We start from the raw sequence: 15563 nt of genomic DNA, 5'->3' as shown, positions 1-15563 counted from the left end.
TTCCTCCTGAGGCATGCAAGCATCCTGGTCTGTGACCTGGCATCTCGTAAAGCCACAGACAGGCATATTATAGTATGTGCCATATCCTAATGCAGCAGAAGTGCCGATGGCTTTACGAGATGCTGGGTTCTATCTTTGCACAACCCCCAACTCCTCAAGAACCAGCCACAAGCAGATAGCCAGGCACTGGTGACTCATGCCCCCATAATCCTAGCTACTTGGGAGACTGAGATCAAGAGGATCGCAGTTCAAGGCCAGCCCAGGTGAATAGTTCACAAGACCCCATCTCTAAAGTAACCAGAGCAAAATGGGCAGGAGGTGTGGCTCAAGCCATAGAATGCCTGCTGTGCAAGTGTGAAGCCCTGAGTTCAAACCCCAGTCCCACCAAAAAAGAGAAAAACTCCAGAAAAATAACCTAGTGTTCTTAAAAATACATCGGTTCTCTCTCACATATACCTTTGCATGCATCAACAACCTATGTGCAGTGTCCCAATATTTCACCTCTCTATGTACTCACTTTAGAAAGTTGATTTGTATTTTTATTTTAAATAAAAGAAGGTATCCAAAGGAATAACTATGATAAACATTTGTTAAACTCCTACCCTGTTTTTTTTTTTTCTTAAACTGCTCTTAATATGAATTGGTAATAGATTTACCCCCTACATTCAAAATGGTGAAGAAATATAATCTGGAGTTAAAGCAGAATTCCTATTACAGCTTTCATGACACCAAAAAGAAATAGAGCCACAGGAAACAGAACTGTGAGGCATTCTGGCATGCAGCTCATTAAAAGCACAAATGATGCAGCCAGGAAAAAAAGAGAGAGAGTTCTCAGAAGAAATTATTTCAATTCTCTCTCAGGCACCACATTAGATTAAAACACAGGCAGCACAGGAACAGCTGGAGATAGAAACCAAGTCTCGCAATTAAGGTTGTGCCGCTCAAAGGGACCTGTGGATTGCAGCACACTGGGAAACCTGCTAGAGATGCAGACCCCAGGCTCCGCCCCAGAGTGCACTGGTCAGAATCTGCATTTTAACAAGGTCCTAGGTGATTTGCATGTTTGAACCAGAACTCTTGGAAATCAATTTGCTTTCCCCCAAGGCACATCAGAATGACGTGTCCCAGGAAGAGAAAGCTTCAAGAGGTGCAGTGACGGTCCCTAGGCCAAAGAACACAGCAGTCACACAGTGCAGAGGCTCTTTTATCTTGTCACTCAGAGCCCTATTTACATAGGAAGGGACAGCCCTTTATAGGGGATCCTGTTACCCCATAAGTCTTATCCACAGTCTTGTCACAGTAACAGACTGTGGAATGCAATCCAGAAACCAAGCAGCAAGGAGAAGTGGTGTTTTCCATCAGAAAGATTTAAATGGGACTTGCAGAATCTATAATATACCCCCAGATTGGGGCTTCCTCATCCCTGCACTTCTGTCAATGTCAACATTGATCTATAAACACCGTCCATGAAGCGGAGTATGACAATGTTGATAAGGGAAGTCCAACTCCATGACTGGGCCCCATAGCCACTGGCTCTCAGCCCCTCTCACCTAGACAGTAAAGCTTGTCAAAGAGCAATAGTAAGATGCCTGAGAAGAGACCTGAATGAGGAGCCCAGAGACTGTTCTTGTCCTGGTGACTCTGGTGACCTAATCACCATGCATTCTGGGTTTTCACTTACTCAAATATAGAGGTTCAGAGGCTAAAGATCTGTAAAGACCAACTTTCACAATTCATAACCTGCAAGTGACATGCCATCATCCAATGGTACTTACAATTAAATAATTATAACTAAGCATGAAAGAATGAACAATTTGCCCACCTGAGAAATAGCAAGACACATTTGTTTAACATGAAACAGACACTATATATCTCATCTTAGTTTATTTTATGGACTACAAAGCTTGGGCATCTATCAATAATGAGCTATTTCCTAATAAAATATCCATTCACAGTTAATCCTACAAAAGAATATAAGTGTCAATGTCAACCCAGCACGAGAGCATTGGTAAATCTTTTCTTGAAAGGCAATTGACACAATTCAGAAGTCAGCTAAAAAAACTGATGGAAGGAGGGAATATAATAAAATCAATTGGTCAGTCATTTCATACAGATGTTGGTATTTTTTAAATCATCATGAATAGAGAGTTCACTTATGAAGTTCACCTCTTTTGTCCATGGGATCTTGGACAGTCATTCAAGTGACTACCACGTTCTCGCTCCTTTAAGAAGCCAGTAATACAAGTCTTGTTTAACTTCTCCAGCCAGAAGCCAAAAGTTCAAAATCCCTTCCTTATTTGAAATCAGAAATTCTGGATGGCTAGCTTTCTTTCAAAACTGAGATAAAGCATATAGATATAAAATTACATTGAGAATCCCCTGGATATGGGGGCCACATGTTGTTCTGCCTACATAAAAACCTGCTGAAATTGAGCAATCTCTCTTACTTAAAACTGTGATCAGCAGTGTCCTCTTTAAAATAAAATGGTATTTCTTATGTCTTAGTCAGTAACCACTTACTTTCATATCTATTTCTGAATTCTCAACTAGTACAACCACTCTGGAAAAAAATTTGGAGGCTACTTAAAAAGCTAGACATTGATCTACCATTTGATCCAGCAATCCCACTCTTGGGGATATACCCAAAAGACTGTGACACAGGTTACTCCAGAGGCACCTGCACACCCATATTTATTGCGGCACTATTCACAATAGCCAAGTTATAGAAACAGCCAAGATGCCCCACCACTGACGAATGGATTAAGAAAATGTATCTATACACAATGGAATTTTATGCAGCCGTGAAGAATGAGGTTAGCCTGGCCCAAAAGACCAAAGATCATATGTTCTCCCTCATATGCAGACATTAGATCAAGGGCAAACACAACAAGGGGATTGGACTTTGATCACATGATAAAGCGAGAGCACACAAGGAAGGGGTGAGGATAGGTTAAGACACCTAAAAATCTAGATAGCATTTGTTGCCCTCAACGCAGAGAAACTAAAGCAGATACTTTAAAGCAACTGAGGCCAATAGGAGAAGGAGACCAGGAACTAGAGAAAAGTTTAGATCAAAAAGAATTAACCTAGAAGGTAACACACATGCACAGGAAATTAATGTGAGTCAATGCCCTGTATAGCTATCCTTATCTCAACCAGCAAAAACCCTTGTTCCTTCCTATTATTGCTTATACTCTCTCTTCAACAAAATTAGAGATAAGGGCAAAATAGTTTCTGCCGGGTAGTGAGGAGTAGGGGGGGTAAGGGAAGGAGCGGCGGTGGGGGGGGGTTGGAGAAGGGAGGAGGCAGGGGGAAGGGGGGAAGAAATGTCCAAACATTGTATGCACATATGAATAAAATAAAAATTAAAAAAAAAAACAAAGAATGGCTAAAACAAATTACTTGAGAAAAACCGTTTTCTTACCATAGGACTCAGGTTTGAAAAAAGGAAAGAAAGTGAAATGAAACAAAGAAGCTGGAAGAACAAGGGCTAGAACATCATCTAGCCCAGGCCTGCTACAAAATTAACGTTGCAATTTAAATTAAATTACAATTAATAGCAGCAGTTTTTGTTGAAGTGTCTGATTATCACTTTCCATGCTGAAGTGCCAGTGGTTTCCATGGAGATACTTTCTCTAGGAGATGTCAGATGCAATCTAATTTTTTTTTCTTTTTGTCTCTGATATATGACAACTTGAAGCTTTTAGTGCCTTTCATTTTGGAAGATATGTTAGATAATCTCAATTTATTTTTATGTGCACTTAAATGTTTTACTGGCAATTGGTTTCTGAACCTAAAGTCTATAATTTTCCGTATTTTGAAACTTAGCAACCGTATTTGTCTTCTGTGCTTAAAAAAAAAAAAAAGCCTTACTCCATCTTCTCCTTATTTCTCACTGGGACAGATAAAAACTTGGAGAGTCAAAAATTCAATTCTCTTCTTAATATTCTGCTCTTAGAAATATCTTTTAAGTTTGTTTCCAGTACTTAAGTAGCTGCCTTAAAACTTCTTTTATTAATTTTTCATTCTATAAATACAATGAAAAATTATATTCTGACAATGTTTTAAAGCACAGTTAGCACTACTCTGGTTCTAGGTGATAGGCATTTTCTCTCTGTCATCTTGACCCATTAGGGGCTCACATCTGTTGCCAAGATGTTGTCCTGCTTGCTGTTCTTTAGTGTTGGATTTGCTATTATTATTTCCTAAACAGATTGTTCTTGAAATATGAATGTCGTGTTCATTTACTTTAGGTACTTCACAACAGAAGGAAAACACTGGTAGGCTGATTCCACGGAAATTCACCACTTGGTTTCCTGCCATTTTGGGTGATTTAGCCTTTGAACATTGTTCTGTGGTCACAGAACATTAGACTCTGACTGGGCACTAGAGGATGACATGTAAGAAAACTGATCCAAGCACTGACTTGCTTTGTGTAATCTTCAGCACATAGAAACAGCTGGCATGGTGACTCGGGGTCTCTGTTGTTTGATGTTAGAGTTTAGAACCTGTCCCTTGCATTCGAGAGTTCCGGATGTCTCTGATATGGGGGGAAGGACCTCACATTTGGACCTGCCCAGTACACAGACATAGGAGATGCAAACCAGACTGTCATCTTTTCCTCACAACAAGGTCTTTTCAGAATGTAGCAGAGAGAAAGCAAAACCAGAATTGGAAGAAAAGTTGGATTTTCTATTATTTGGGGGGAAAGAAAAGAATGCTTTTTCTCAGCAAGTTCTGATTCATAACCATTCTAGTAGAGCTGTGTAATTAAGAGGACTAGCTTCTACTGTGCTTGCTCTTACAAGGTATGTCTGGTTGTTACTTGCTGTTTTTTCCAAACTAAAAATGGAGAGGGAGAAAAGGGGAAATTCCCAGTCAGGAGCTGTCACACTGCCCCTCATACAGAAGACAGAGACAATGGAAAGTAGGGCACCTGATGTTAAAGTGTGGATGTGACTGTGTCTGACATTGTCTGAGGACCTGTGATACATTTGTCTTCTCTGTGGGTAGGAAGGACAGTCATGCATGTGTGGGGAGGCTCTGAAGCCTTAGCCAGTTGTTTGCTAAGCCTACTTTCCTGGGAGAAGAATGTTCTGTCATCAATTCCTCCTGCCTGACCTGGACTGGGTAGAGGAGGGGTTGGAGCAAATCTCTGGTTGTTTCAAAGGAAACTTGGTCCCTGAGTGTAACACTGGAGATAACCAGACAATAAGAAGGCCATAAACAAGGGAAATGCATAGAAATGCACATTCTTTATGAGACCCTAAGTCAAAGCTGGAATGGTGCCATGCTTGCTGGTTGTCATCATGTTATATCATCTGGGGAGCTAGAAGAAATGTATTGAATATAGTCTGTGGTCGTATGGATGTTAGCAGTAGAATAAAGCACCCCCTGTGACTGGGTTTCATCATCCATGTCTTGGTGGTGTCTCTTGGTCACTGTATTTCTTTATGTGCATTTCCCAAGAGGATGTTAGTACCCAAGGGAAAGGACAGTAACAATGAAATGTATCTGTCAAGACAGCAATTGCTGAGTGCCAGAATAAATAGCTTTGCCCCAAGGGAACAAGCATTCACATGCATTAGGACAGCCAGGCTCAAGTTATAAATAAAGCCATAAAAACTCATGAAAAAAAAAAATTCTGCCTTTGAACTTCATACGGTTTCTGTTAACCCAAGGATTTTCCACTAATTGTTTTCTAACAACTACTGAAGACCAGTGGAAAAGGAATCTTTAATATCTTTTCAATATGTTCATTTCCTTTGTTGGGAGGAATAAGAACACTGCCTTACTTTAAGGTTTTAGTTAGAAGTAGACAGCCAAGTTTTAAAATTATACTGCATGGAAGAGTATTATTGATGAGGCTACATAAATGTAGCCTTTAATAGGCTGACTTGAATTTTACCAGTCAATGAATATCCATTCAGCCCTTTCTACTACTTTATTATTCATTGGAACTGCACACATACTTAAGATTGGCTCCTGTCTACAAGAGGACAACTACATGTAAGGAGAGATAAGAACTAAGATTATAGCCATTGAAAAGAGAGCCAGCTTCTTAACCTGAGGTGGCTGAGCATACTTTCAGGGAAGAGATGAAATTTGACAGAGAAAGAGAGGAAAAGTAAACCAGATGTCCAGACAGAGAGCATCACCTCTGTCAAGAGCATAACCTCTTCAAGGCAGTGACTTGAAGTGTCACTGACTTGAAGTGTCAGAAATCCCATGTATCCAAAATATTGAGTTAGAAAAGTGGTCCCATGTGGGAAGAAGCAGGAGGGAAATTCTGCCAATGGCAGGCCTTTGTCCCTGTGCCAAGAAGTTTGGGTTCATTCCAGAGACAGTCCTGGGATGTTTTGAAATGTTCTCCTTTAGCTCTTGTCATTCTTCTGGGGTCATCTCATGTCACTTATTCTACTACTTCCACACTTTCCACCAGTTTATATCAGTAGCATCAAAGGAACTGGGGCTAGACCAGCCGTATCTCTAAGCATCTGTGTTTTTCTGCAGTTCTGTGACTAAGGATACCATGCCACAAGGCAGTCTTGGAGCAAAGAGAAACCGTGCTGTAGTCTATCTGCCACATGACCTGAATGAAGTCAGCTCCCAGCAATTCACTGTCAGTGGACAGGACCACAATTCGAATGCTGTCCACCCTTTTATTATTTTTCCATGATGTGTGCAATGAGCAGACCACATGAGACCAGGAAAATTCTCATTAATTCAATTTTTGCCTATTTTCTTTCTCAACATGTCCACTTATAATGGAGTCAGACACGTAGTACACACTCTGCAAAGATTTAGTGAATGAACGTGTGGCGTCTTTCAGATGCTGCTTCTGTGAAAAAGAAACTCAGGCTTAAGGAAGAAAGCCAAGACCAGTTTTATTCACTTAGGATAATGTTGTGGCCAATTTAATACCAGGTGATAAGCCTGTGCATGACAGGTCTTTGCCTTCTTGGGCTGACATTTGGAATCTTGAATATTTTCTAGTAGCCCAGATAATACTGAAGGAGGATGGGAGACGCAGATGAGAGGGACATAGCTATCTATGTGTACATTGCTGCTTCCTCAACTATCGACACAAGGACCCCTTCAAGCAAGAGAGTAACAACAAACGTCTCTTTTGCATCCACTGATTAAAGACTTCGGAGAATTTGGAAAGTCCTTAGGGCTCAGAGATCAATTTTCTTTCATTCATACATTTCTCAGAGTCTGCAGTTTTAATCAGTCATCAGGTTTGAATGACACTAGTACACAGGTAGGAAGGAATTATTTTTCTGATCCAAGTAAGAATATCCAGTCTAAGAGAGAAAGGATTAAATCACACATACTGTAGAGTGTGAAATCTCTCTTCCATTTTGATCACCACATTTCTAAGGGAAAGGGAAGAGAAAGGATAATGCCAGGAGTCATGTGGAAAATTTATAGCCAGAAATAAATTAGTCTTTGAAAACAGAGTGCTTACTGAGGTTCTGCCTGAATCATAACAAGAACCTATTTTCTTGTGTGTTCACATTTAATGATCCCAAATATCTACCTAAAAAATATCTTTGACACTGATTTCAGCAGCCATAAGTCTTCTCCAGACTAAGGTGGTGGGCTCTGTCTGCTCAAGGAAAAACTGTCTCCAAGAGATTTACCTTGGCTTCTCAAACTGATGTCTCACAAGTACAAACTCATTTTTGAGGTTGAATTGGCTTGTGTGGATTATAACAGATACTCCACTAAGCTCAGAAAGACTTCAAGATCTATTTGCCCTATATGTACTTGAAATTTGTTTCATCTTATAGAAACATTTAAATTTAACACAATGATTCTTATTTTTTGTCGTAGGGAAAGAAATTGAAAATTCACTGGGCCATTAATATTCTCTTAGCATTTGTGAAATAAACCCTTACAAATTCCTTAAGTGTATAATGCTTTAGTAGAGCCATGTAAGTATTAGTTTAAAGACATGATCACTTCTTACATTAATGCTGTTAGCTATAAAAATCTCATCTACATGCACATCCAAGGTCACCAGTTGTGAATGGAATAGAAGTGGATGGGAGGCAGATTTCAGTGAAACCTAAGAAAACACATGATCAGCTGTCCGTGGCCCTGCATCTGTGGATTTAATCCACTGCAGACAAGAAATACCCAAAAAACTGTGTCTTTACTGAATATGTACAGACTTTTTTCCTTGTTATTATTTCCTAAATAATACTGTATAGCAAGTGGAGCATGGAGGTACACACCTGTAATCCCAGGGCAAAAGGATCCTGACTTCAAGGACAGCCTGGGACACACAGTGAGACCCTGGCTCAAACAACAACAACAAAAAATACAGTACAATATAACGCCAAATTGTGTTAGGTATTTTAAGTAATTTTAAGTTAGGTAATTTAAGTAATTATTTAATTATTTTAAATAATCTAGAGATTATTTAAAGGATACAGGAAGATGTGTAAAAGGTATATGAACTCAAGTTACCTAAGGTACCTGAGCATCCATGAATTGGTGTCCTGGAACCAATCCTGCAGGATACCACGGGGTGACTGTACTCTGAAAATAAACTTGTCTGCCAGTAGAACTGGGCCAGCTCAGGTGCACTAGGAGTCTCTAATATCCCTCCATGTTACCCCCAGTGCTTACCTGGGGCTTGGTGAAGAGGAACGAGAACAGGATGGGGGTTTCTAGGATTCTTGTAGGAGACGACAGTAACATGGGTGCATCTGAAATAGGGATTTCATTTGGGAAAACAAGAAGTGTCAAGGAGTTGTGTGAAGACATGGGTATCAAATTACTTGGGGTTAATGGCCTACATGACCTCACACTTGATTTCATGTCTCTCTGTACAGCCAGTGCTGATTTTCCATACAACCCAGGACAAGGCCAAGCTATAAGAAATGGAGTCAACAGGAATTCCGCCATCATTGGAGGTAGGTGATGTATAGACCAGGCTTTTGTGTGGCTACTCACCTGTGGAAAGTAGGGATTTTCAATGAAATAGTAGGCTAGGAGACAGAAGAATTGTCTAGATTTTGCTGCTATTCGTTTGTCATTTAAATATGATTTAAGATTGTGAAATATGACGTGTGGCTAATGTAACCTCACTATTTTTTAATGCTGACTTGTAAAAACAAGAATCCAAATGTTTAAGTAGGCAGTAGAAACAACAGCCAGGACATTTTGTAATTCCCCTGCTTTTTACACTCAGCCTGTCACATCCCAAATGGTGCAGGATAACTTACCATAAAAAATGGGGAGGAATTTGCCAATTCCATTTTAGATAGCTTAATAAAAATTGTCAGAAAACTTAAAGGCCAGAACACCTAAAATAATCTAGTCTTTTCTCCTACCACGGAGAGCTGCTGAATAGCTGACCCTATACTGTCTCCCATACTTGGATCAGTACTGATAGCCCAGTCACCCACCATCTGTTTCTCTCCTTGCTCCTTCTTTCTGACCCAACCAGATGTTCCCTGCCTCCCTGAAAATAGCTAAAATTGAACCATATCAGAGATTGCAAACCCAGCCAATCTTTATGGGTTGGCCTGTAAGTTTCTTTTCCCATAGAAAGGAAGTAGACTCTTGTGAGAAATGTATTAGCTATAAAATTTAAATACATTAAGAAGGGTGCTTAGATAACATCACTATCCAAAGCTCAGCTCCTTATCCTTACAGTTTTTCCCTTTAAAAAAAACATCAACTTGGAGTGGGTGCCAGTGACATGGAGGCTAAGATCAGGGGCTCATGGTTCAAGGCCAACCCAGGCAAAAAGTTCTTGAGACCCCTTTACAACCAATAGCTGGGCCTAATGATTCTAGCCTGTCATCTCAGCTTGGCAGGAAGCCTAAAATAGGAAGACTGTGATCAGAACTGCCTGGGCAAAAATCAAGACCCTATCTCCAAAATAACCAGAGCCAAAGGTCTGGAGGCATGGCTCAAACACATGACTAGCAAACAAAGCCCTGAGTTCAAACCCTAGTACTGCAAAAAATAAATAAATAAAAACAAACCCTTGGACTGGGGCATCACTCAAGAAGTAAAGCACTTGCCTAGCATGTGCAAAGCTCTGGGTTCATTTCCCAGTACTGAAAAAAGTTTTAATCAACTTAATACAACTATAAGTCATCAGGTCAATGACTTTTGGCTAGTGATGCACCCATATCTACCATGCTAGCCCACAGAACATTCCATCACCTTACAAAGACCTCTCATGTTCCACTCATCGCCATAGCGACCTCTGATTTGCTTTTTGTCACTAGAGATTTGTTTGCCCCTTTAGAGCTTCACAACTGGAATCATATAGTATATAACCTGTCCACGCCTTCCTTCATTCACTCAGCATGTTTTTGAGATCTGTCCACACCACATTGCTACAATTATCAATGCTCCATTTCTTTTGCTTGTAAATTGTATTCCATTAAACAGATTACAATAATTTCCTTTATCCCCTTACTTGTTGATACATTGCTGATTTGTTTCCACATGTGAGCTATTATGAATAAAGCGTCCGTGGATGTTCTTGTACAAGTCTTAGGTGAACATAAGTTTTCATTTCTCTTTGGTAATTACTAGAAGAGCAATCACCAGATGTCATAGAAAGTGGATTGCCAGGCAGTTTTCCAAAATGACTGAACCATTTTATAGTCCCACAATCAATACCTAAGAATTGCTCCATAATCTCACCCACTCTTGGTGTTGTCACTCATCTTAATAAGCCACTTCTTCCGATGTGGAGTAGCATCTGTGCTTTTAATGAGCAATTATTTGATCACTGTTCATGTTGAACATCTTTTCATGTGTTTATTGCCATGTGCAAATCTTCTGTGAAGAGTGTTTTAATCCATTTCTTCTTAATTGGGTATTTTGACTTCTTGCTATTGAGTTGTAAGAGCTCTTTTTATATTCTGGATGTAAGTTCCTTGTCAGACATGGGTATTATAAATATTTTCTCCCAATCTGTGATTTGTTAACAAACTTGCCTCAGTGTCAACTCAATGCTGTTCAGGTCTTATAGCTTCTTACTAACTTTGTTTAATTGTTCTGTCAATTATAAGCAAAAGAGTGTTCACATCTCCAGCTGTAGTTGTAAACTGGTCTGGTTCTATGGACTTCTTCACTATCCGATAGTTCTATCAAAATGTATACAAATTTGGAGTTGTTACGTCTCCTAGAAAAATGGACTGTCTGTCATTATGAAATAGTCTTTAGTCCTTCTAATAACCTTATGCCTTGTCCTCCATAGTTCACTTGTGATTAATTTGCATAGGTCCTTATCTGCTAATTCCATTATGGCTGTCATTTCCAAATCTCCTGATTGACTGATTTTTCTCCTGGTGGAGTGACATTTTCTTACCTTTTTTTTTTTTCTTTGCATGCTTAGTAATTTTTTTATTGGATTCTAGACAATATTAATGTTACACAAGGATTTTATTATCTTCCTTTAATAAGTATTGAGATTTGTTTTGGTAGGCAATTAAGTTACTTACAGCTTGGTGTTATTTGTCTTGAAGTTTTTTAAGGACAAATATTGGTGGCGTTTACATCTAGGCCTATTTTAGCAAAACACCTTCAGCATGACCCTTCATAGTGCTTAACAAATGCCCTGGGTATTCAAAGAGGTCTCTCCACTGTGGTTGGTTGGAACATGAACGTCTCCCAGCTGAGTGAGCTCTGGAAACTGTCCTGCTTGTCATCTCTGAGTCGTTGCTCTTGGCCCGGCCTTGTGGCATTTCATCCGGTGCATGCGCACATTCGGATTCTGCTGCAGACTCAGACGCCTCTGAGCAGTCCTGGAGGACTTTGTAGCAGTGCGCATGCGCCCTCCCGCCCCGCCCTCTCCCCGCCCCCGCCCCAACAGCTAAGGTGCTAGCCAGAAATTGCTGCCAGCCAGAAAACTAGGAAAAGTGTAAAATTCACCTTTTTGGGCTTTTCCCAGGCATTTTGAATCTTTTCTGTTACTAATGTCTGAGAGCTGAGGCTTCACACCTTTTGTACTTTAGTTACTTTGGGCTGGAAGACAAGCTGCTCCTGCAGGTCCCCTGATCCCTTCGGTGGTGGTTTTGGGGTTTCCATTGGACCTGGGAGAGGATGGTGTGGGAGGGAGCTGCTGTGAGGTGGGGGACATAAGGGGAAGTGCTGGGGTTCTTCAGGACGGTGTAACCTGGTTTTCTCGTGTCCCCAGGGGTCATCGCCGTGGTGATTTTCACCATCCTCTGCACCCTGGTCTTCCTCATCAGGTACATGTTCCGTCACAAGGGCACCTACCACACCAACGAGGCCAAGGGAGCCGAGTCGGCGGAGAGCGCCGATGCTGCCATCATGAACAACGACCCCAATTTCACAGAGACCATTGACGAAAGCAAAAAGGAGTGGCTCATTTGAGGGGTGGCTGTTGGCCGTGGGTTAGGGAGGGGCGTGACAGGGAGGAGGGGAAGGGACGAGAGCACCCCGCTTTATACCCGGAGCACATCCTTACAGAATCAGCACAGCTGCGGAAGGCAGGCAACAATATTCTCGAGACTGATCACCACAAAACACACACACAAAAAAACTTTTTAATATTTCTTTATAGCTGAGTTCCCCCTTCAGTATAATACAAAATAATACAAAAATGCTTTTAGAGTTTAAGCAATGGTTGAGATTTGTAGGTAATATCTGTCCTATTTTGTGTGTGCTTAGAGGTGTTCTAAAAACCCCTGGTAACAGGGCAAGTTTTCTACATTTTTAAGAGCCCTTAGAAGGTGGATATTTTTTCTTGAGAAAAACTTGATGCACATCCCTAGATCCTCTGGCATTCTCTTCCTTTTGCATATAATCAACTTTTTCTGGGCTGTTATAGCAACTAGTTTGTGTTCATACAACATTTCTATTGGTATCCTATAAATTAGAAAAGAAAAGGGCAAAGAGAACCTATTTGCCAGTTTTCAGAGACCTCAGCTTAAGCCAGTTTTCTGAGAGTCCCTGCCTGACAGCAGCAGTTGAAGGAAGAGGTATATGGCTCCTGTCATGTAGCCACAAAATCAGCACAAGCAGAGAGAATTGGGAAAGAACCAGGGAAAGTAGTGTATATCAGAGTTGTGAGCTTTATTTTTCATTGAATTCTACAAGATAATAGTGTCCCATGTATGTAGTCTTAGATCTATTCCATATCTGTAACTATAATACAATGGTGACCAACTGTTATAAAAGACTTCCTGTTTTACCTGCAACATCTGGATTACATTATATGTGTATATGTAACTCAATGGGAAATTGGAGGCAGATGGTATAATTTGTTTGGTTGCTGTTTCTTTTATACTTGTAGCTAAACTATGGACACTCCTGGTGAATGCGCAAATTAGGCTGCTCTACTAATTTTGCTTTAAACTTCCAGTTTTTACACTCCTGTATAAAATCCTAGCAGACTGCATCCTCTGACACAGCACAATAAAGCCAAGTTATTATTGCTGCTCTCCTGGAATCATATGGGAAACACTGCCATGTTTTAAATCAACGATACCACATGTCGTTCCATCCAAAACAGAGGCGCTACTATGATTCAGAGATCTTCTATGACAGACACACTTGACTCTCAAGTTCACCACAAGCATGGTTAGAGAACGGGCATGTCTAGTGAATCACACCTCTTAGTTTAATCAGGAACCTTGGCCAACTTACTTCAAAAAATAACTCACTGATTTTATTTTAAAATAATAGACTTTGTGTAAACAAATGGGGAAACTGCTTCCTATCGGAGCATGCAAAAAGAATTTATTCCTAAAAAAATTTGCACAAAAATTATTTCTAGAATAACTACCATTTATAATCATTGTAAATCAGGCCTCTAATACTTAAAAATCTCTTTTTAAAATTTTTGTAGACTCAAACATCTGAAAGAATTTAATACGGTCATTCTTTTCTTCTCTTGGAAGAGGTAAGATGAGGTTTAGAAGGTATGATGGGTGCTATTTTTCTGATGGTCTGGCTCAATAAAATGGATATTGTAGTTGGGATTATGTACACATGCTATTCAAGAGTCTCTGAACACCTAATTTATTGGAGGATCTCAGTTTCTTCAGTTATGGAAAACATTATCCAGAGCTGCCAATGGCACATGGCACCAGTATGTGACACATTCCAAAGAGCACAAGGGACAGGCTCATTCCTCTTCACATCAAGGACACAAAACAAGGTAACCACAAAAAGGGTTGCTGGTGGACCTCAAACACTCTCATGAACACCCTTAAAGTCTCGGTCATTCTCCCATAAAAGACATTTAAAACAGAAATGTCTAAATATCAGAACACTGTAACATTTACATATGTCAATATGAAGGCAAAAGTCATTTTATTTCACCAAGGTGACTGCCATTGTGGGTTCCTCTATGTATTGTGAAATCGCAAGGGCAAAGTTTTAACGTTATGGTTCAGAAGTGTTTCTGATTGTTAAACCTATTTTACAGATGCTATTTTTGGATTTAGCAAATGAAACCGGACGGAAATTGACTGTTTCTTGCATTTCTCATGATAGCTGTGTTCTCCAGGAATTGTCTCAGCAGTTTTCCTTTCTTTGAAAATGATTAGGAGGCTAAAACCATCAAAACATCCCTTAGCATTGAAATGTTTGCACCCTTCCCTCTTCCCTCTCTTCTTTCCTCATTCCTGCCACAAAAGGTGAAAAATCAGATCCAACTCTTCTTTCACAAAATTTGCAGATGGGAAGGCACAGAATGCCTACAGAAATCAATGATTCTCTCATATCACCATCAATGAAGACACAGAGACAGCTACAACAATCTCTTCCCCTAACAAGGCTACAATGTGGCTTGCAGACAGGACACCAAAAGGTGGATAAGATGCTAAGTAACTAAATTAACTGCCAAATGAATGCTGGAAGTCTTGGCCTCTTCTTGGAATGATGGGTTTAACTAAAATTCCCATTATCTGTTTATGAAGGCCAAATACAGTACATTCTTAAAGGGCAAATGATTTACTTATGTGAAGAAAAGGAAATGGCTCTTTGTTCAATTCCCTCCCTTGGCAGCATAGCACAGAGCAGCCTTAATAGCCATAATATGACCCAAACCCAGCTAACCTTGCTTTATCATTCTATCCCCCCAATCTCCAAATCTTACACCCCAGTACATTATCAACCAAGCACAAAAGGGCTAGTGAGAGTCTCTTTAAATAACAAAACCAGACAAAAGCAAAACAAAAAAAACAAGAGACTGTTTGAAAGTTTCAGGGAGCCAGGCATGGTAGTGCACGCATGTAGTCCCAATATAATCCCAGCATTTGGGAGGCTGAAATAGAATTATGAGTTCAAGGCCATCCTAGGCTACACAGCAAGATCCAGATCAGCCTAAATAAGAAAAGCCTAAATAAGAAAGTAAATAAAAAGTTTCAGGGAATATCAATGGCTGACTTAGGGTTTGTGTGCAAGAACCAACCTGAACATATAAAGCAAATATCTACATTCTTTCATGAAGCTAACGGTAGGAACTTTGAATGAATGAAAATTAGTGCCATTCTAAGTTTGCAAAATACCATATCCCCTAGAGCTTAAGGAAGCTAGCTCAGGAGACAGAA

At 40.1% G+C, this 15563-nt stretch overlaps 1 protein-coding gene across 1 annotated transcript in view; it reads left to right on the top strand.

Annotated features, from left to right (window-relative positions):
- Nucleotides 1-13441, top strand: part of Cntnap2 (contactin associated protein 2) — a 1948854-nt gene extending 1935413 nt beyond the window's left edge. The window contains exons 23-24 of the mRNA XM_074061335.1: nucleotides 8847-8927; nucleotides 12179-13441. Coding sequence (XP_073917436.1) covers nucleotides 8847-8927; nucleotides 12179-12378 — 281 coding nt within the window. The 3' untranslated portion in view covers nucleotides 12379-13441. The remainder of the gene's footprint in view (nucleotides 1-8846; nucleotides 8928-12178) is intronic.
- The last annotated feature ends 2122 nt before the right edge of the window (nucleotides 13442-15563 follow it).

This window comes from Castor canadensis, chromosome 2 (assembly GCF_047511655.1).
Source record: "Castor canadensis chromosome 2, mCasCan1.hap1v2, whole genome shotgun sequence".
In the NCBI taxonomy this organism is placed as follows: Eukaryota; Metazoa; Chordata; class Mammalia; order Rodentia; family Castoridae; genus Castor; species Castor canadensis.
The sequence above is the reverse complement of the archived record's forward strand: the minus strand, read 5'-3'. Positions and strand labels throughout refer to the sequence as shown.